Source organism: Phyllostomus discolor, chromosome 1, assembly GCF_004126475.2.
Source record: "Phyllostomus discolor isolate MPI-MPIP mPhyDis1 chromosome 1, mPhyDis1.pri.v3, whole genome shotgun sequence".
Taxonomy (NCBI): domain Eukaryota; kingdom Metazoa; phylum Chordata; class Mammalia; order Chiroptera; family Phyllostomidae; genus Phyllostomus; species Phyllostomus discolor.
This window is the reverse complement of record NC_040903.2, coordinates 170,441,048-170,461,427: the sequence shown is the minus strand read 5'-3', so window position 1 is coordinate 170,461,427 and position 20,380 is coordinate 170,441,048. Positions and strand designations below refer to the sequence as shown.

The 20,380-nt window shown below is 34.9% G+C and overlaps 1 protein-coding gene across 5 annotated transcripts in view; it reads left to right on the top strand.

Moving 5' to 3' along the window:
• Positions 1 to 20,380, top strand: part of ICE2 (interactor of little elongation complex ELL subunit 2) — a 62,305-nt gene that overhangs the window by 23,466 nt on the left and 18,459 nt on the right. For 4 of the 5 annotated variants that reach the window (XM_036034268.1, XM_036034281.1, XM_036034266.1 and 1 more), the window contains 7 exons: positions 3,581 to 3,718; positions 4,303 to 4,419; positions 4,667 to 4,826; positions 6,024 to 6,205; positions 12,109 to 12,150; positions 13,551 to 14,535; positions 15,249 to 15,424. In XM_036034268.1, the coding sequence (XP_035890161.1) occupies positions 3,581 to 3,718; positions 4,303 to 4,419; positions 4,667 to 4,826; positions 6,024 to 6,205; positions 12,109 to 12,150; positions 13,551 to 14,535; positions 15,249 to 15,424 (1,800 nt within the window). The remainder of the gene's footprint in view (positions 1 to 3,580; positions 3,719 to 4,302; positions 4,420 to 4,666; positions 4,827 to 6,023; positions 6,206 to 12,108; positions 12,151 to 13,550; positions 14,536 to 15,248; positions 15,425 to 20,380) is intronic. The other variant, XM_036034276.1, reaches the window with a different exon arrangement.

Genomic DNA, 20,380 nt, shown 5'->3' with positions numbered 1-20,380 from the left:
AAGTTCAGTAGTATTAAATACACTCATATTGTTGTGTAGCCAATCTCCAGAACTCTTTATCTTGTAAAACTGAGACTTTATATCCAGTTCTGAGCTGTTTCTACTCAACACTCTGACACCAAATTTGTTGAGGGATGGGGGCGAGATTTCCCCACACCAACCGATTCTCGAACTTTCAAGATAGTAAGCCTAGGGCTCCCATGAACCCCACCTCTGATTCAATAGTTTTGCTAGAATGGTGTGCTAAATTCTGGAAAGTACTTGCTATTTTCACTTTTTATAAAGGATACATCTCAGGAACAGCCAAATAGAAGAGAGATGTATAGGGCAAGGTATAAGGCAAGGGGCACACCACCCTTCCAGCACCTCCCCATATTCACCTGGGAGCTCTCTGAACCCCATAGTTTAGGGTTTGGTGTTGATGTTTCACTTTGTTGGCATGATTGGTTATCATTGGCTCTTAGTGACTAACTTCCCTACCTGGAGGTCAAGAGTAGGACTAAAAGTTCCAGCCCTCTAATCATGCCTTGGTCTTTCTGGCAGCCAGTCACCTCATTAGCATAAAAAAGACATTCTTAGCACTCAGGGGGTTGTACATGTTTCAGGAGCCATGTGTCAGAAACCAGGAACAAAGACCAAATGTACCTTTCTTTTTTATCCTCACCTGAGAATATGTTTATTGATTTTCTTAGAGAGGAGAAGGGAGAAAGAAAAAAAATCGATGTGAGAGAAACTGGGTGTCAAACCTGCAACCTACATATAAGCCCTAACTGCAATCGAACCCACAACCTTTTGGTATATGGGGCATCGCTCCAACCACTGAGCCAGCCTGCCAGGGCCCAAATGTGTATTTCTTATTGTATCACCCATTAAACCATAACTCCTGATTTCCCCCTTCTCCTAGCTCATGGCAACTACCATTCTACAATACTTTTTGAATTTGTCTAGGTGCTGTCATAAATGGAATATAACAGTATTCTTTTTGTGACTGGCTTGTTTTATTTAGCATAGTATCTTTAAGAATCATCTGTGCTGTGCATGTGTCTGAATTTCCTTTATTTTTAAGGTTGAATAAGTATCCCATTGTATGTGTATGAACATTTTATTTATTCATCCATTGTTGAACACTTCAGTGGCTTCTACCTCTTGGCTGTTGGGAATAATGCTTCTGTGAACATGGATGTACAAATACCCGTTCAGATCTTTATTTTCCAAAGGTTAAATATGCTAGGCTCATGTTTAGCTCTCGGCTTGGTCTTAGAACTGGTTGAGGCATTTGCCTTCAAGCTACCTCACCTTTTGTGGGTTTTCTTACTGATCACTGCTCCACCTCACTCTAAGTGTTTCAATTTTAATTATTTATGGTCCTTGGAGATTCTCCTGTTTTACCGAGCCCAGCAGTGCTATAAAAATTGTTAGTTGTAATTTATCCAGGATCTAGTGTTATTTGGATAGGAGTGCTCTTCAAGATACCTACCTATTCAACAATACTGCCAGAAGTGCCTATTAAACTTTGAAACATATGGTATCTATATTTAATGGAATACTACATAGCCATAAAAAGTGATGAGATATTGCTCTTTCGGACAACACGAATCAGTCTTGAGAGAGTATCAAGCTAAGTGAAATAAGCCAGAGGGACAAAGACAGGAATTATATGGTTTTATTCACATGTGGGATATAAAACAGAAAGCAACAAACAAACTTATATATAACAAACATTATGGAGATTACCAGAGAGGAATGAGGTAGGAGAAAGAAGAAGAGATAAAAGGGTTCAAATATATGATGACAGAAATAGACTAGATTCTGGGTGGTGAGTATATGATGTAATATACAGATGTATTATAGAATTATACACCTGAAACTTACATAATGTTATTAACCAATGTCACCCCATATAAATTTTCATTAAAAAAATATGTGTATAATACCATTTTTTATGGCCCAAAAATAAAATTTAGGGAGATCGTCATTTTCATTTTTCTGTGTAGTAATAGATCTGTATTGTGTGCATGCATGTGGTTTTGGGGTATTTAACTTTCAAGTTATTTTGCATGTTAAATAATATTCAGGGGGTGAATGTTGGGGAACAGCCTGAATCTCTCAACCTTGCTTGTTCACTCCCAGCTGTTTTTCAAAGACAAATAAATTATTAGTTAAAAAACCTTTTTAATTAAGTATATCAAATATAATGTTCCTTTAGTTGCTTAATATCTACCAGTTGTGAAACACCTTTAGTAATATATAATCTATTGAGTATAGGTATAAAATTGTCTTAGATTTTTCCTCTGACTCTTTCTCTTGCCAAAGTTACTGAATTAAGGAAAACTCAAATAAAAGCATTGTGACATCCAGCAATTTTACCAAGAAAGATGTGCCACTAAATCTCTAACCAGAATGGTCTCTATGCCATGTAGTTCTTTTGTAACTTTGCACGTTCAGATTCTCACAATGGCTGCCATAGGACAGGAATGTTAGGCGTGCAAGTAACTAATGTCATCAATGAAGAACAAAAGTATACTGATCTGAGTTTGCAGGGGACTAGAGTTTAAAAAAACAAAACAGCTTTTTCATGTTAACCTGCATCTGCCTTAGTTGCAAGTAATATTCTGAATTAAATACTAAGGGCAATATTGAAAAGCATGGAAGGAAGGGGAAAATGTGAAAGAGCTGGGAGTGAGGATTAAGAGGGGAAGACAGGGATATGAAACTATAGATGGGCAGATATACTGTAGTAAAGTTATTGATTTGTCATGACAGATTTTATTAATGTCTGAAGAGAAAGGAGATACACATGAGACATGCTTATTACTAAGGGCTTTTGTGATATAAAATACGTTCTACAAGGATCAGGTTAGGTTCATTGACAAGAACAAACACCTTAAAAGATAATGCCTCTGTAGTTTAAAAATTGTAAACCCTACCCCCACCCAAAACTACTGTGTTCCTTTGAGTTATCTACATGTTATCACAAGGCAAGTGTTGGGTAAAGCTGTGAGTTTTATTTCCTTCCTGGTTACATTTCCTGGTAAGTTAGTATTTTGAACAGTGTTTAGAGAAAAGAAAAATGCTCCATGTTTGAATTAGTTAAAACATTTATCTCTTTTTTTTTTTGGTTGTAGATTAGAATGGCATGTAAGATAACTACGTTAATTCTTTGTGCTTAGCTTTAATATTTTTAGGATATTAAAGTTATTCCTAATTATTCATATAACTACTTTTATGGCAGTAAAGTGTTTTGAAATTTTCATGTGGCTTTATTTCCTTGACAGTTTCTTAAATAGCATACAAAATATGTCTTCAATTTAATTTTAAATTTTAATACAATTGCTAATTTTAGTATTATTAAATATCAGTATTTTCAGAAATTAAACGTAAAAGAATTGTTATGAAAAATAAGAGATTACATCCAGTGAAGAATATACAATACACCTGGATTGTTAAAATTTTGATTAATGAAATGAAGCTATATTTGAAATGCATAATTATATAGCCACATGTAACTAAGTTATTTCTGTTAGATTATTAAAGAAAGAAGTACAATGAAAATGAATTTCTCTTGGTTTTTCTTTTCTAGCAAAGTTTAAGAGCTTGCATTGACCAAGTAAAAAAGTATCCAGAATTCTATACTCTCCATGAAGTCACCAGCTTAATGGGATTCTTCCCATTCAGAATAGAAATGGGATTAAAACTAGAAAAAACTCTTCTTGCATTGGTAAGGTTTACCATATGAAAGTGTATACTTATTTTTGTTTGAAACATCATCTGTATTTCACATAGACATTTGTGTTTAAATTTTGAACAATAATGAGATACCACTTTTAAAATATGCAGTATAAATGTGTCCTTTTTTAAATGGATTCCAGTACTTGATGTTTTTAAAAATGTCGCTACCCACTTTATTTCTTGATTTTGTTAGTGCCCATCTTAATGTTACTGAATATAAGCAAGAAGTCATAGTTTTTAAAGGAATTTTATGCACAATCATGGAAGTGTGGCGAAGAGGATAATTTAGAGTTTCTACCATACCCCGTGATCATTTGTACCTCACAGTATGAGGTAAAAGTTTAAAGCGGCAGGAAAAATTCTATGGCACCCTTGTCTTTGGCCCTTTTTATATACATATATACTGGTTGTCAAGCAAGACAACATGAAAGTCAACTTAAGAAGACTCTAAATTTGACATTTTCATTTCGTAGAATGAAGAATTTTAACTTCAAAGTTTCCTACGATGAAAGGATACTCCGAAAAAAATGCATCAAGATTTTTGCAATAAATGTTTATTTTTTTCTTATTTAGGGTAGCGTGAAATACGTGAAAACAGTGTTTCCCTCAATGCCTGCAAAGTTACAGCTCTCAAAAGATAACACATCTGCCACTGAGACACCAGAACAAACAGCTGCAGCTATGCATTATGTAAGGACGAAGGCGGTTTGGGGTCTTTAAGTAATCTTCTGTACATATAATCTGATTATTCTGAAGTTCTCTTTCTGAATTTCTTCAGTTCTTTTTATTACTTCATTAAAGAAGTTTCCACGGGGTTGGGGGCGGGAGGGGATAAGTGGACAAAATGGTAATGGGAAAAAATACAATACAAAGTTAATTTAAAAAAAGAAATTTCCAATAGGCATAATGAAATAACAAGTCTTATGTTGTTTTCCAGGATATTAGTAAAGATCCAAATGCAGAGAAGCTTGTTTCCAGATATCACCCTCAGATAGCCCTAACTAGTCAATCATTATTTGCCTTATTAAATAATCATGGACCAGACTACAAGGAACAGTGGGAAATTCCAGTGTCTGTTCAAGTAATACCTGTTGCAGGTTTGTGATTTGCCATGTCAGGTAATGCTCTTCGCAGAGGAGTTGTGATGGTTCTATTTCAGCAGTCTAATTATAGTCAGTTATCAAATACAAAAATACAAGTTTTGATTTAAGGAGGATGTAAGTTTGACATTTACATTCAATGGAACTTTTTTAAAATAGATGGTGCTACCATAGAATTGACACCCAGAGATAAATGAGTTATTACATCTACAGAACCTGTATTTGTGTTAGGACTAAGAGGTGTTAAAGAAATAATTATGGTTTAGTGTGACCAAGAAGACATGATATGGTCAGGTTCTTTATCTTTCAATGAAATGAAAGGAATACAATACTTTATTAGGCAGCCTCAAATGGGTGGGTGAGTTTCCAGGACTTACTTACTTGTCTGTTATTGGAATTCAGAATTAAAATAAGTCTATACTTATGAACGTAGGTTAGTCAGTCTGTTGAAAGTAAAATTATATTTGCATATAAATTCCTCTGTACAAAAGATTATTCCCTCCCTGGCTGGTGTAGCTTGCTAAATTGAGCTCGGGCTGCAAACCAAAGAGTTGCTGTTTTGATTTCCAGTCAGAGCACATGGCTGGGTTGCGGGCCAGGTCCCCCGTGGGGACCATGTGAGAGGCAACCACACATTGATGTTTCTCTCCCTCTCTTTCACCCTCCTTTCCTCCCTCCCTTCCCCTCTTTCTAGAAATAAATAAACCTTAAAAAAAGGATTATTCCCTTTCTGTTTTGGTTCATATTTAATAATTTTTTCTTATTACCCAGAAGTACTATTATGATTATATGTAACAACATAATTCTGTAAATTAGGACTGTGTCTAATGAAACAAAACTACAAATTAGAATTAAATGTAATATATTCTCTGTGGTAAAAATTGTATCACCTTTTGAAAGCATAACCCTGTAAGAACTGAATATTAATGATGGTGAAAGTATAACAATAAAAGCAGAAATCCTTTTTGAAAATTGTTAGAAAACATTTTTCTTGCCAGTTTTATTCTCTGGTCCTCAGATCTCTAAGGAACTTTAAAGATTTTCTAGTTCAAGGTTGGCAAATATATGGGACTTGTGCTCCCACTTTCCTATCTTATGTCTCTTTGTTTAGTGATCCTTCTGTCATACATCCTGGGTTTTTTTTCTTAAATTAACTACTAGAAACTGACCACCCTCTTCTGTTTCTGTTTTAAGGTTCAAAACCGGTTAAAGTAATTTATATTAATTCACCACTTCCCCAAAAGAAACTGACAATGAGAGAGAGAAATCAAATCTTCCATGAAGTTCCATTAAAATTCATGATGTCCAAAAATACATCTGTTCCAGTCTCTGCAGTATTTATGGACAAACCAGAAGACTATATACCTGAAATGGATGTATGTAATGGTTTTTATTTCTTAAGGGAATGTATTTGTTTATTCTGTTGAAGCCTAAAGTTTTATTATAGGTCTCTAAATCTGTAGATAAAAATTTGAAACTTAAAATTGAACCCCAGGTCAAGCTAGTCTTTTGGCAAGTAATTTAACTTCCCTCAGCCTCAGTGTTTTTCCCTATTTAAAAAAAAAGTGATTAATACCTACTTCACAAGATTGCTGTAAGCATTAAGTTTGACATTACATGTAAAATGCTGAGCACAGTCTTTAGTATACATGTAGTAAAAACTCAGTCAATGACGGTGGTAATTGTGGTGAAGTTGTATTTAATTATTTGTATTTATATTTAAGGGTTTTTTTTAAGTATGAAAAGAAACAGATGAATTTGATTGATACAGAAAGTATTTGGCCAGATTGTTAATTCTTTTCAGGATGCTTAGTAGCTGTGTGACCCTAAGCCAGCTATATAACTTCTGTGTCTACTCTGCTTATCTGTAAAATGGGTATCATGATATTATTTAAGTCATGGAAATATTTGGAATTAGATGAGTTAATACATGTAAAGCATTTAGAACAATGTGTGGCACTCCATAAATAGTAGTTTTTATTATTTTGCGTATTTTAAAATATTTTCCCGTGATTATTAAAGTGAGACATTTTGTTTATACCAAACTTTCTTCATTTGTTCTACAACTGTTTATTGATAATACTGTTCTATACTGCAGTGAGGATACAGCAGTGAATATAAGTCTCTTTTCTTTTGGAGCTTTCATCAGTGGTGGAGGGCACAGATAATTAACAAAATAATAGCAAAAAAAGCAGATAGTAATAAATGCTATGCAGAAAAATAGAGTAGGTTGAGGAAAGGAGGTAGAAATGGGAATATTTCGAGAGATTTATGGTCAGGAAGGCTTTTCCAAGGATGGGAAATATGAACAGAGACATGAATAAAGTGAGAGAGAAAACAAATTTAGAAAATAAAATAGAAAAACATTTTTTATTACTGCCTAAGAAAGAGCTTATACTATCTTAAGGATACTAGCCTTTTGTGTTTTATATTTGTTTATATGTTTTTCTCTGTTTGCCCTTTGTCTTTTAATATTTTCATAATGTATATGTTCATAGAACACTTCCAATTTTTCTTAAATTTTTTTGTTTTACATTTTGAAATCTACCTAAAACTTATATTAATGTGAGGAAATGTCGGGAAGTAACAAGTACTATGAAGAAACATGAAGTAGGTTAAAAAGGATGAAAACTGACAGAGTAACTCCTTTCATTAATGACAGACCACATTCTTTGGATCTTTCTCATTACTGCTGACAACTAAAGCTGAACAAAATAAAGAAATTATTTCTTAAAGTCATCAAAGAGCTAACAAGATAGTGAGGAATTACAGGGCTGAGATATCAGAGAAGACCAGAACCCAGGGAAGTAATGCTGTCACTTAGTGTTTTTTTTTATTACTATTTTAATTTTTTATTTTTGCCCTGGGTAGTATTGGCCAGTTCTGAAGAGGCCACAGAAAATGAACTGTGGTTTTGGCAGCATGACAAGACTAGGGAGACAAAAGTCTCTGTTCAGTTTTTCATCAAAGGCGTGGACCCTGCAGGGCAACACCCCAAAAGTAAGGGTGAACCAGAAACAAATCAGCTTTCTCAGAGGTTGTAGCTTGAGTTTTCAAGCCTTGAACTTGGATTCAGATGCCTTTAGATTACTAGTGTCTCTAGACATGTAGCAAAAGCAAATGAAAATAATTCTTAGAGGAACATCACATCATTTTGAGCCTCAAATTGTTTCTGTGAATTACTTTTAAAACTACAGGATAATTTTTTAACTCTTTTTAATCCTCACCTGAGGACATGTTTTATTGATTAGAGAGAGAAGATAGGGAAAAAGAGGGAAATATCAATCAGTTGCCTCCTGTACATATCCCACCCAGGGATTCCAGGCATGTGCCCTAATCAGGAATCAAACCCTCAGACTTTTGGTGCAAGGGATGATGCTCCAACCAACTGAGCCACCCAGCCAGGGCTAAAATATAGCATATTTTAAAATAAGTTCTTAAAATATAGATAACTAGAAATAGGAGGAGATCATGCAGATACTATGAGCTAGAGCCATCAGAAACAATGACCGAAGAAACAGACTCACATGAATGAATCTTAGAATTATCTGTCAAAAGCTATTAGCCAACTCTGTTAAATTATACAGTACTCAAGGATATTAATGCTTAAAAATTTCAGTGAGGAACCAGAAACTTTTAAAAGCCAATCACATTTGAAAAAGAACTAAGTAAAAATTTTAAAACTGAAAATATGATAAATACAGTTAAGGGGAAAGACAGAGACAACTGTACTTGAACAATAAGAAAAAAATAAAAATTCTGTAAATGGGGTCATTAAAACACTTTAGGTAATGCTGAGAAGAGAAGCAATAAACTGAAAGATGTGTCTGAAAAGACTGTCTGTGATGTGACACAGACAATAAAGAGAGGTGAGAATATGGTGAGAATGTTCAGCGTGTGTAGCTACACCCAGAAAGGTGGTGTGAGAGAGACATTGGGACCAAGTCAGTACTTGGAGACAAAGAGAAAACTCTTAAAAGCCATCAGAGAAATAAAAGGACTGAGAGTTAGACAGACAAATAACTTCTCAACAACAACAATGGAAGCCAGAAGATACTGGAATGATATATTGTGCTAAGAAGAAGAAAATCCATTTACTAAAATTTTCTAACCATATTAAACAAGATCTTTTTCATTAAAAATTGAGTTTGGTACCAGTAGACCTCCTCTAATGGATACTTTTGAGGCACGAGGAAAATAATCTCAATGGAAGGAGGAATAAAGAAAAACAAAAGTGAAAATAATGTTTATAGGCTCTAATTTTAAGTGATTGCAGGGACACTCAAGAAGTTAGATTTCTAAGGTTTCTAGATTCCTGGACAATAGGAACTCTAGAAACTAACCAGCCAAGGTCCTTTCCAAGACAAAAGCCTTCACTCAGTAAAAATTACTGGTAGTAGAGTCCATATTGACCAGAACAAGGACATTAAAGATCAAAAAAAAAAGAAGTTTTCAGATAACTATAGGAGAGAATAGAGGAACCAAATGTCAGAATATACTCAAGATTCACACACATACACACGAACCTACATGTGTGCATACTTCGTGGTAACAATGAAGCGTGAGTGTAGAGCCATGAAGCTAAGAAAGCCATCCTGGCACATCCCCCCACACAGTGGTTCTCCCATAGGAGAGCCTGTCTCATTTAAACATGAAGAACATGAGAGGATTGTTGATGGAAGCTTTTACAAAGGTATTAGAGGAAAAAGAAGCAGGTGCTATAACATTTCTATAATCAAGATGTACCCACAAAATGTGAAAACTGTGTTCATTCTAGAAATCTCAGTTCTAGAAATGTAGCTCAGAGGTACACCAGGAAAAGAACAAAATGTATGTGCAAGTTATTCATTGTAGTACTGTTTGCAGTAGTAAAAGATTGGAGACAATTCCCATGTCCCTTAATGGGGTATTGATTAAATAAAGTATACATTCTTAATAGCATAATAAGCAGCTATTAAAAAGAATGAGGAAACTCTAGATATGCAGCTATACAGTGATCTCCAAGATATATTGTTAAGTGAAAAAGACAAGGAAGAGAACATTTCCTATAATAGGCTACTTTTTATTTAAGGAAGGAAGAAACAGGATGGAGCAAAAGTAGGTTTACAATTGTATGTGAAACACAGTTTATTCTTGTATTACTATTTATTGTTTTATTTTCCATACAAACAACTGTAAACCTTTTGTCCCGCCCTGTATACACACATACATATTTGCATATATTTTGAAAGAAAATTCGTACAATGAAGAATAAATTTAAAACTAATGAAAATGGTTAATTGGAGGAGGAATGGAACATAGAGGTGGCAGGATTATCAACTGGATTTCTCTGAATATCTTTTGTTTTATAGTTTTAACTTTAAGCCATATAAATATTTTACATGCCTATAAAATAAATTTTAAAATATTAAAAAGCCAATCAAAGCTGAAGTGAAACAAATGAATCCACTGTATATCAAGTTAGTAGTTTAACCAGAGAAGAATTATTTTAAGTGATTAGAAACTTGGTAATTTGACTGTATAGCCCTAGAGATTTATATCCTAAGTTCAGAAAGAACTGCTGAAAAATCTTAAACTGCATATTGCTATTTTTATTTTGAATACACTAGTATGATAAAGCAAATAAATTTATATTAAGCACTAAGAATTTCAACATAAGAGATAAAAATGCCAGTCAAAGAAGTTAAGTAGTACTGCAACAACAATTAAAATAAAATTTTTTTTTAAAAAAGGAGGAGCGCTTATGTGAGGTTATATGGAGGAGCAATACTGAGAGTAAGGGATAGGAAGTCAGCATAGTGTAAGAGCAAATAAGTTTACCACAATAGTAATAAAGCTCAGGAAGATGGTGAAATGGATTAAGACCAGGGAGGGGTGCTGTGTGGTCTTCGTAATAACAGCAATATGATAGAAAATATATAACCTGAATAAAAAGAATACAAACTTTAAAAAAAAGAAGTTAAGTAAATGCCTTCTGATAATACTGGAATCATATCAAAAAGACATCGGAGCCAACTTGAAGGGTTTCCCATTGGCCAGAGATGTGTTAGTCTGACTATGGTAAAGGATGACTGCAATGGATGGAAATGTATGAACTATGTTAAAATCCATGAATTTATAATGATACTTTACAAAAAAGTACTAGCCACCTTCGGAGAATGCTTGTACGAGAAGTCATTATTCTGACAGCTGATTTAAAAAAAATCAAGTATTTGTCTTGCCTTTCCAGTACAAACTATATTTCAGGGTAATGAGAGAATATGACTGTCATCATTTTGTAGCTTCTAATGAAATAGTGAACCTAGGCAATGATCCTCATCAATAGCTGCTAAAACCATTAGGAGATCAATGAGGAATTTTATAATGGATAGATTAAGTTGATGAAACCTGATGAACCAACAAATCAATTGTAACATCACAAGAAGAAAGATAACCAGACATCATTAGCCTCCTGATTGAAGTGGGAGCACAAAGTGCCACACATAACATATTCAGGTTAAGAAAAATGGTACCTGAACCTGATCAAGTTACTAGATCATTTTAATGGGAAATTCCAAGGATATAAGACTGTGTTAAATGACATTACAGGGATGCACAAGTTAAAATCCAAAATGCAGAAATTTTTACAGGATAACTTAATCTGGCTTCTTCTACAACTACCTGGCTGATGAGGGAGTTGGCCGAGTTTGAGGAGAGTCATTTGACAAATTAAAATAAATTGAGAGGTGTATCAACCAATTGGATACTGATTGCAATAAACAATTATAAAAACACATCACACTGGGAAATTTTAACACTTGGTCTGTTATTTTATAACATTAGGGAACTATTAACTTTTTCTGATATAATTAATGATATATTTTATAGAAGAATCCTTTTATAGCTGCACAATATTTATGGGTACATACTATTTACAGATAAGTGATATCTTTAACTTAAATTCCATTGTGAGAATTGTTTCTCAGTTCATTAAATTTTGGTTTTATATTTATGAAATGTCTTTATTTTATTATGATGATATTCTTATTTCTTACAAATGCTATGAGCGATACTTCTGATTTTTAATGTCTGCTTTCTAAGTTTTGCTTTTAAATATCATATATGTTATTATCATATTAATTGATTTAATAATTGGAGTATTTCTTATTTCCAAGGGCTTGGATATTTTGTTTGTTTACATTTTTCTTAATGATGTGTTATTTACTTTTAAACAGAGAGTAAGACCTTAGCAAATTGTGCTTTGTGCTGTATTGATGTTTTTTTTAATATTAATTTATAGTCCATCTTTGGAAATGCCCGTTGGATTCTTGGGAGGGAAAAGGTATACCTTTGTAGTCTGTATGTATGTTTCCAGTTATTTATATATATTTCTTTCAACCACTTAATCTCATTTGTACTTTCTGTTTCTATTTTACATATTAGAGACAGTGTATCATTGACCAAGTACAGTAGTTTTTCTATCAAATTTTCATTTTATTTTTAAGTTTTGACTACCTGTTTTGATGTTTTTGGCATGTCACAATTCATGACCAGACCATATCTATTTATCATGGACTTCTTTTTTCAGCATTGGACTCCTTTCCTTGTCTAATGCATTTTGCATTGAATTCAGCTTTGTCTAACACTGAATGTTGCCATTCTGTCTCTGTTTCTTGATGTTATGCCTTGTGGTTTTGTTTTTTAATATTTTTGTGAAAGAATGTCTTATGTAAAATAGCATATAGTTTAATTTAATTATATTTTTTTTACTAAAGCTAGTCATCTTTTTACTTTAGTAAGAGGTGCCATTTACCGAGAAGTTACTATGTGCCAGAGACTATACCAAGCGTTTTTCTATGTAGTGTTTCTCATTAATCCTTAGAACAAATCCAAGAAGATGACCCTATTATCACTATTTTAGTAATAAAGAAATTAAGGTTCAGAGAGGATAAAAAAACTTAACACAGGCTGATCTTACTCACTACTTAATTGCTGTCAGATGATTTCTTTCTCAAATCCTAAGCTGCAAAGCTAACAGGTGTACATAGCCCAGACTGTAACCAAATTTCCATGGTATGTGTTTAAAGTGCTATGCCAGACTGAGGAGAGGTCTGTTGTAGCTTGGGGAAGAAGATAGTTTATTCTTGAATAAATTAAAGCTCTTCCATTATCAAAATAGTACATGAAAAACTACCACTTCAATGGCTTTGTGTCCTAGAATACAATAAAATCACTTCCTGTCCATTTCTCCTCCTGTTACTGAGATTTGTTTTCCCTGAGTAGATGTAGAAAGTCACTGATTGATGCACCAGACGCAGAGGCTGGCGACCCTTCACAGTGGCAAAGAGGCTTTTCTCCTGTCAGCTAAGTCCAGGTGTCTCTGCAAGAGTGTGTGGAATGGGTGTGAATGAAAATCTGCTTCCTTCCCCTTTTCTTTGTGGTCCTGTCTATTTTTTGATTGGTGGAAATTCCTCACAGGCTGTGATAGTTCACAAGTATTCCCATTCCCTGTGTTGTTACAGCTTGGCAAATTTGTGTTTCATCAACGTTTCAGTGGGAACGTAAGGTTAACTAAGTTAGTTGGTAGTAATTTATTGCCATCTTAAGCAAGAACCTTTCAGAGCCATTATACTTCTGCTTTTAAAGAGCATGAACCGTGTATGTGAGGAGCAGGGGCATTAAGAGATAGATGAGGTGTGGCCTGGAATTTTTGCTAATAGTTTACCAATATACTTTCTTAAGATATCTAATGAAGTTAATGAGTGCCGAAAAATTGAGACCCTTGAAAATGTGGATCTGGATTTTGATGATGACGTCACAGAACTCGAAACTTTTGGAGTAACCACCACCAAACCATCAAAGTCACCAAGTCCAGCAAGCACTTCCATAATATCCAACGTGAAAAATACTTCCACAGCCCCCAGTGCAGCAGCCACTCCCGTGGCACCAGCTGCACCAGCAGACATTTCTGCTCACTCTAGAAGTTTATCTCAGATTCTGATGGAACAGTTGCAAAAGGAGAAACAGCTGGTGACTGGTGTGGACGGTGGCCCTGAAGAGTGTAAAAATAAAGATGATCAGGGATTTGTACCATGTGTTGAGAAGGCATCAGGAAATTCTGACAAACCTCTGATGCAAGATGGTGACTTGAAAACATCTGATGCCTTACAGTTAGGAAGCTCTGCAGAAAATGAAACCTCTGATAAAAATGGCATGGCTACTGATACTGTGTATGCTGGTGAAAGACTAAATGTTCTAGAGAACACAGACAATTCAAAGGAAAAGACTGTTATATCAGAAGCAGCAAAAACTGAAGATGCAATGCTTTGCAATAGTGATACAGATGAAGACTGTTTAATCATTGACACAGAGTGTCAGAAGAATAGTAATGGAAAAGCAGTTGATGTGGGTTCTAATTTAACTTCTAAGCCGGCCAGCCCAAATTCTTCCTCAGGAAACCAGACTAATGCTACTTGCAGTTCTGAAGAGTCCTGTGTTCTAAAAAAACCTATCAAACGAGTATACAAAAAATTTGATCCAGTCGGGGAAATTTTAAAAATGCAAGATGAACTCTTAAAGCCAATTTCCAGAAAAATACCTGAATTGCCCTTAATGAATATAGAAAATTCTAAACAACCTCCTGTTTCCGAACAACCCTCTGCTCCTTCAGATACCTCTAGTTGGCCAAAAACTGTATGGCCAACTGCATTTCAGAAGCCAAAAGGACGTAAGTAAATATTAATTTAAAAAGTTCATATCAACTGTTTTGCCTATTCCTTGTCCTTCGGGTTTTTCCCCCTTGTTCCCTCACTTTCTCTTTGTTATAACTTGTCTTATAATCTTTACGTAGTCATTGATAAGTCATTTTTTAAATCTACTGATCATTATTTTAACTTCCAAACCTCTCTGAATATATACCCAGAGTTGTATGGATTTTGTAACCTGTGTTTATCCAACATGTACAGTGACTGCTAAGCTATAGGTAATGCCGTTTCCCAAACTGATGAAAAGGAAGTGCATCAAAAATAATCATAAACATTTGTTACTCCAAAATTTATTTATTCTTGGTGTTTTGTACTTTTTCATTTTGTGAAATAGATACAAAGCTGCACTTCAGCTCTGCCTAGGTTAGGAATAACAGTTTTTAAAACTTTTTTTTTCTTCTCACTTCATATGTTGTCTCACTAACTTACTCTTTGTCTAGGGTTAGTTAAGATAGTTGTTAAAAGAAAGAACCTTAAAGCTTCGATTTCAGTTCTTGCTCCAGTTCCAGTAAAAGGAACCAAGTGGTAATAGTGTGATGGTCAAATGAGATGAACTAGAAAGTTAAAGATGATAGAAATTTAAAAGTAGTGCATTGAATTGTTTTATCTTGGATTATGCTAGATAAACAACTAATGTATTTTAAAATAAAAACGAGAAATATAATTATTTTTAAAGGATTGCCATATGAACTTCAGGACTATGTTGAAGATACATCAGAATATGTAGCTCCTCAGGAAGGAAATTTTGTTTACAAGTTATTTAGCCTGCAAGACCTGTTGTTACTTGTACGATGCAGTGTCCAGAGGATAGAGACCAGACCACGTTCTAAAAAACGGAAGAAAATCAGAAGAGTAAGTTGTTACTTGGGGAGTTAGGGTGTACTAGCATAAGTCGATAATCAGCAATATTTAACATGGCTTTGTTACGAAGTTTAAGTTGTTGAATATTCTTGTAGTAATGTTTCCAGGTTGAAGTGTTAGTAAAATACTGAAAACATTCTTAATAAGGAAAAGTGCTTAGTTAAATATAGTAATCATGAATGATGATAATGTTCTTGCATGAAATAACATAAACTTTGTGGAAAATGACAACATCATAGATTTGACCTAGACTGGCACATGTGTTCTACTTTCTCTTTGAGTTTGAATTCCATTATGTCACACTAACCCCTTTCTCTCTTACTTCGGGGACCTTCTTGTCTCATTTTAGAAGTCCAAACTGTGAAAGGTAGGCTTTCACACACATTTGAAAAGTCTTCCCAGAATTGCTAGGAGACCAAATGTCATTCTTTCTTTTTCCTGTCTTGTTTCTTTAGGTTTGATGTCAATATTTTCCTTAGTTAAAAAAGTTTTTGCTACAGTTTGCATTAATTGGCTCTTTCAGCAGTTTTCTCTATTTGATATTTGAAATTATCTTCCAGATTAGTTTGGGGTGTGTGTGTGTGTGTGTGTGTCTGTGTGTGAGAGAGAGAGAGAGAGAGAGAGAGACCACTGAACTCTGGTGAATAAAGAGTAGCTTCTATATTATAATCGATTATGTAAGACATTGTGAAGTCTCTAATTTTTCTTGAGAATTTTTTCTTTTCTGTACATTTGTTGTAGTATATATATTTTTTGAAGTATTAATGCCTAACCTACCACCCAGTAAGGATCCTCAGTCACTACTTTATAAAATTCCTAACTTATCATTTGGTTTCCATCACCTCTTCAGGCTTGAAATTTTAGAAACCCAGTGGTTTTGAATTAAATATATGGGGGAGTGTTTTTTTGTTTTGGGTTTTTGTTTTAATAAGAGAAAGTCAAGGTGACAAAAAAACTGTACATTTGGTAACAGTCTCCTTGTTACAGAACAGACCTGGGAGTTACGTGGTCCCTCTGTCACTGTGGATTCTTTGCCTGCCACCAGGAAATTGGAATTATGGCTCTTAATGCCAGAGTTTGGTGAAAAGGAAAGGAACTATTTATTCAAAAGTGGTACAGGCTTAGAGTAATGGCAGAATGTCACTGTTAAACACTCAAAGCCCCTTAAAACACCCACAAACACACACAGTCCTTCCTTCCCCCACACTGCCCAGTCAGGCCAGTCAGGGGTACTGTCCATGGCTTGGCTAGCTCCTGGCTTTCCACAGTAATCTGCTCGGCTGGCAGGCCTCCCTTGGTTCCTAGCACCATCAGCTGTGTTGCCACTTATCTCGAGATCTTAATCTAAATCCATGTGGTATCTTCCCCTGGCCCACCAGCAAGAGTCCTTTCACCCCTTTCCTTCCTGCAGTGTCTTTCTTGAATTCTTTCAAACTGCTAAGAGAGCTCTGCATGGCTGCTACATCTTGCTTTCCTGCTCCCTAAGTCACATGGTAAAGGGAGCCCCCAAACCACGTGGTTGGTCCCCCAAAACCACATGCTTAGACCCCCGCATAGCTGCTGTGCCTGGGTTTAAATCCCAGTGTGAATCTTCCTCTGTAACCCCATTTCCAAGTCCTCCCACAGTTGGCTACACCTACCAGCATTCCCGTATTTTTCCAGCCCTTCTTGGCTGCCATAGTCAGTCCAGGCAGGTGTGGGCCTGTGGCATGGAGCCAACCATGTCCAAGCTCTCACACAAGCATCGTAAAAGGGAGCTGCCTCCCAGTTACAGCATGGGTTCAAGTCACGCCCATCTCCCTGGTTTCAAAGCATGTCCACAGCTACTTAGCATGTCCATGAAGCTAGCCAGCTGTTATAGATATGTAAAATAACCATTTTTGCATGTCAGCAGTGAAACTGGTCAACTGTTGCTATGCAAATAACTCTCAGTGGCCCTGCTCCATGTGCCCCATCCCCCAGTGCAGACTTGTGGGAGTGAGAATATCCTGTATTTTTATGTTTTCTGGGCACCCTGAGTTCTGGACCCCATTGCAAACCTCTCTTTGGAGGGAACCCGGGCTGCACCCCCATTACATCCTCCTAGATAAATACCAGTATTCTCTGTATTAAATGATTTTACTTTATTTGTTAATTTTTCCTGTCTCATCTACATTTAACTCTGATCAATTTAATGGCCATAGCATAAACATCTCAAATACATAGAGTGTCAGTGCTATGGATTATCTTTTCAAGGTGTTATTTTTATTTAGTTATTTTTTAAATCCTCACCTAAGGATATATTTATTGATTTGAGAGAGAGAAAGAGAAACCTTAATGTGAGATAGAAACATTGATTGGTTGCCTCCCATACATATCCCAACCCGGGATTGGACCTGCAACCTTTTTGGTGTGTGGGACGATGCTCCAACCAACTGAGCCACCTGGCCAGGGCTCAGAGTTTTATGTCTTTAGTTCTTATTTACTATCTGATTTATTTGGGGAATAACCTTATTTCTTCCACTACCCTGTGAACCCATACCACTTTGCATTGATCTGCCAGCTTATAGCACTCAGAAATTATTGATGGCCAGGGTTGCTCGAGTAAGAATTGCCTAGAGATGTTTTGAACACTTACTTAATTCCTGAATTCCTATTAAAGACACTGTTATTCACTTGACTGAAGTGAAATTTGCAAATATCAGAACAGAACCTGATTGGAGAGAATTCACTCTACATCAAAATATATCCAAACAGTCCAGCCCCAAATAATATCTGAACAGCCTTGTATTTCTGATTGTGTCAAACCCAGAACAAAATTTAAATTTTTTCAGTGAAGAGTTATTATATTACACCTATCATTATATGTAATAAGGTTTAGTTTTTTCCTGTGTTTAGTACACATGGTTTAAATCCCTTAGTAGAATGTGTTTCCCTGGCTGGCGTAGCTCAGTGGATTGAGCTTGGGCTGGAAACCAAAGTGTCCCAGGTTCAATTCCCAGCCAGGGTACATGCCTGGGTTGCAGACCATAACCCCCAGCAACGGCACATTGAAGTTTCTCTGTCTGTCTCTCTCTTTCTCCCTCCCTTCCTTCTCTAAAAATAAATAAATAAAATCTTTTTAAAAAAAAGAATGTTTCCTTTGGAATCATATCCTGTTTATCTCTGTTTCTCCCAAATGTTTTATACCATAGAAACTCAATAAATAGGTATTGAATAAATGAAAAAAATTGAGGGGTGAGGAAGGAGGGTGTTCTTAAAGACAGGAACTTAGGGAAGTTGAGGCACTAGTTTGAGAAATTTTGAAGTGATACTATTTAAACTGCAATTAGGTTAGAATCCATCCTCATCAATATTTCCTGCTTAAAAATCAGCTTGTTTACAGAAAGCTTTAAAATATGTTTAGAAGTCTCTCTAACCACTGATGTACAAGAACCTCATCTTCTTTAGGTCTTCAGTTTTCTGTTATCATGGTGGAAATTTTAGTTTCCAATATCATTTATCCTTGTTTATCAAATCGCTGCTTAATAAGAACTGCACATCAGAGAACTTGTAACAGCAGCCAGTCTCAAGTGATGGAACGAAATAAAGAGGGCTAATTTGGACTGGGGTGAAGCTAGAACTTAGTGAGGGCTACACATAGATACGAAATCCACACCGGGTAACTTGGAATGATTTAATATTATGTGTTATTATATGTCTCAGTTAGCCAAATTTCCTAAGAGATGTATTCTAAAATGATTCAAAATTTTATTTTTTATTGAATTTATTGGGGTGACACTAATAAATACAATTTTATAGGTTTCAGCTATACACTTCTATAATATTATCATGGAGCCAATTATTTTGTAATTTATATTGGTATTCCAGGATGAGAAAAAGGATAATGAAGGTGCTTGAATATTAGGAAAGAATGGAATGTACACAATAGGATCAATGCCAGGAAATAGCTATGAAATATATATTTAGGAATGTATATAAAAGTTTAAAAGGTTTATGTGAAAAATTGAAAGATAGAACCAAGAAAAGAAGAAAAGTTTTCACTTAGGGAGAATTAGGAGTACCTATCAAGGGAGAAAGGAAATACTAAGTTTAATTTTTATAGTTAGAAAATTGTTACTGCATTTAAACTTTCACTTTAATTTTGGAGTACTAAGGTAAAATATTCAGACTTTCCCTTGGCTTCCTGGAGATGGCAGTAGAATACATACAGAAATTAAAACCAGATTCAGGAGTTAGTTTAACAAATATGGCAGTATTATCAAAAAAATTCTCCAAAGTATTTTCTTTTCAGAAATAGTACAGTAATATCTTTTATTTAAAAAAAAATCTTAACTCTGTTATCTATTTCTGATTCAAAAGGGGAATCTTCTTCATCAGTTGTTCCTTTCCCAACACTGCTGGAAACAGGCCGTGTCCTTGAGAAAATTTCTTACCCCTCTGAGCCCTCATTTCTTTATCTCTAGCTACTGTTTGCAACTATAAGGAACTTTAAATGCAAATTGCCAGTTGCTGAAGACTTATTATACAATAAAATTCTTGAGCAATAAAATTGTTCTAATCATTATATATATATATATTTTTATGTAAAATATATATTTTTTTCTTTTTTTTTGTAATCAAGGGGCCTTAGTACTGAAAGTTTGGCCCCAGGAACAACAACTTGTTAAAAAAAATGCAAAACCTTGGTCTTCACCTCAAATTCCACATTTAACATGATCATATTCCTATGCACATTGAAATTTAAGAAACACTACTTTAGAGTTTTAAAACATTCAAAGGTAATTATGAACCAAACCTTCTGTTAGCATGAGTTTTACTTCATTTGAATTGTTCTTACCACCACCATTGTGCCAAGCCCTTATTTGCCACTTTGTGAAAATCAGGAATTCTGAAACATTTATAAAATATTTTCAAGTATATAATTAGTGACAGCTTAGTGTAATTTCAAAAATATTGTACTAAGTA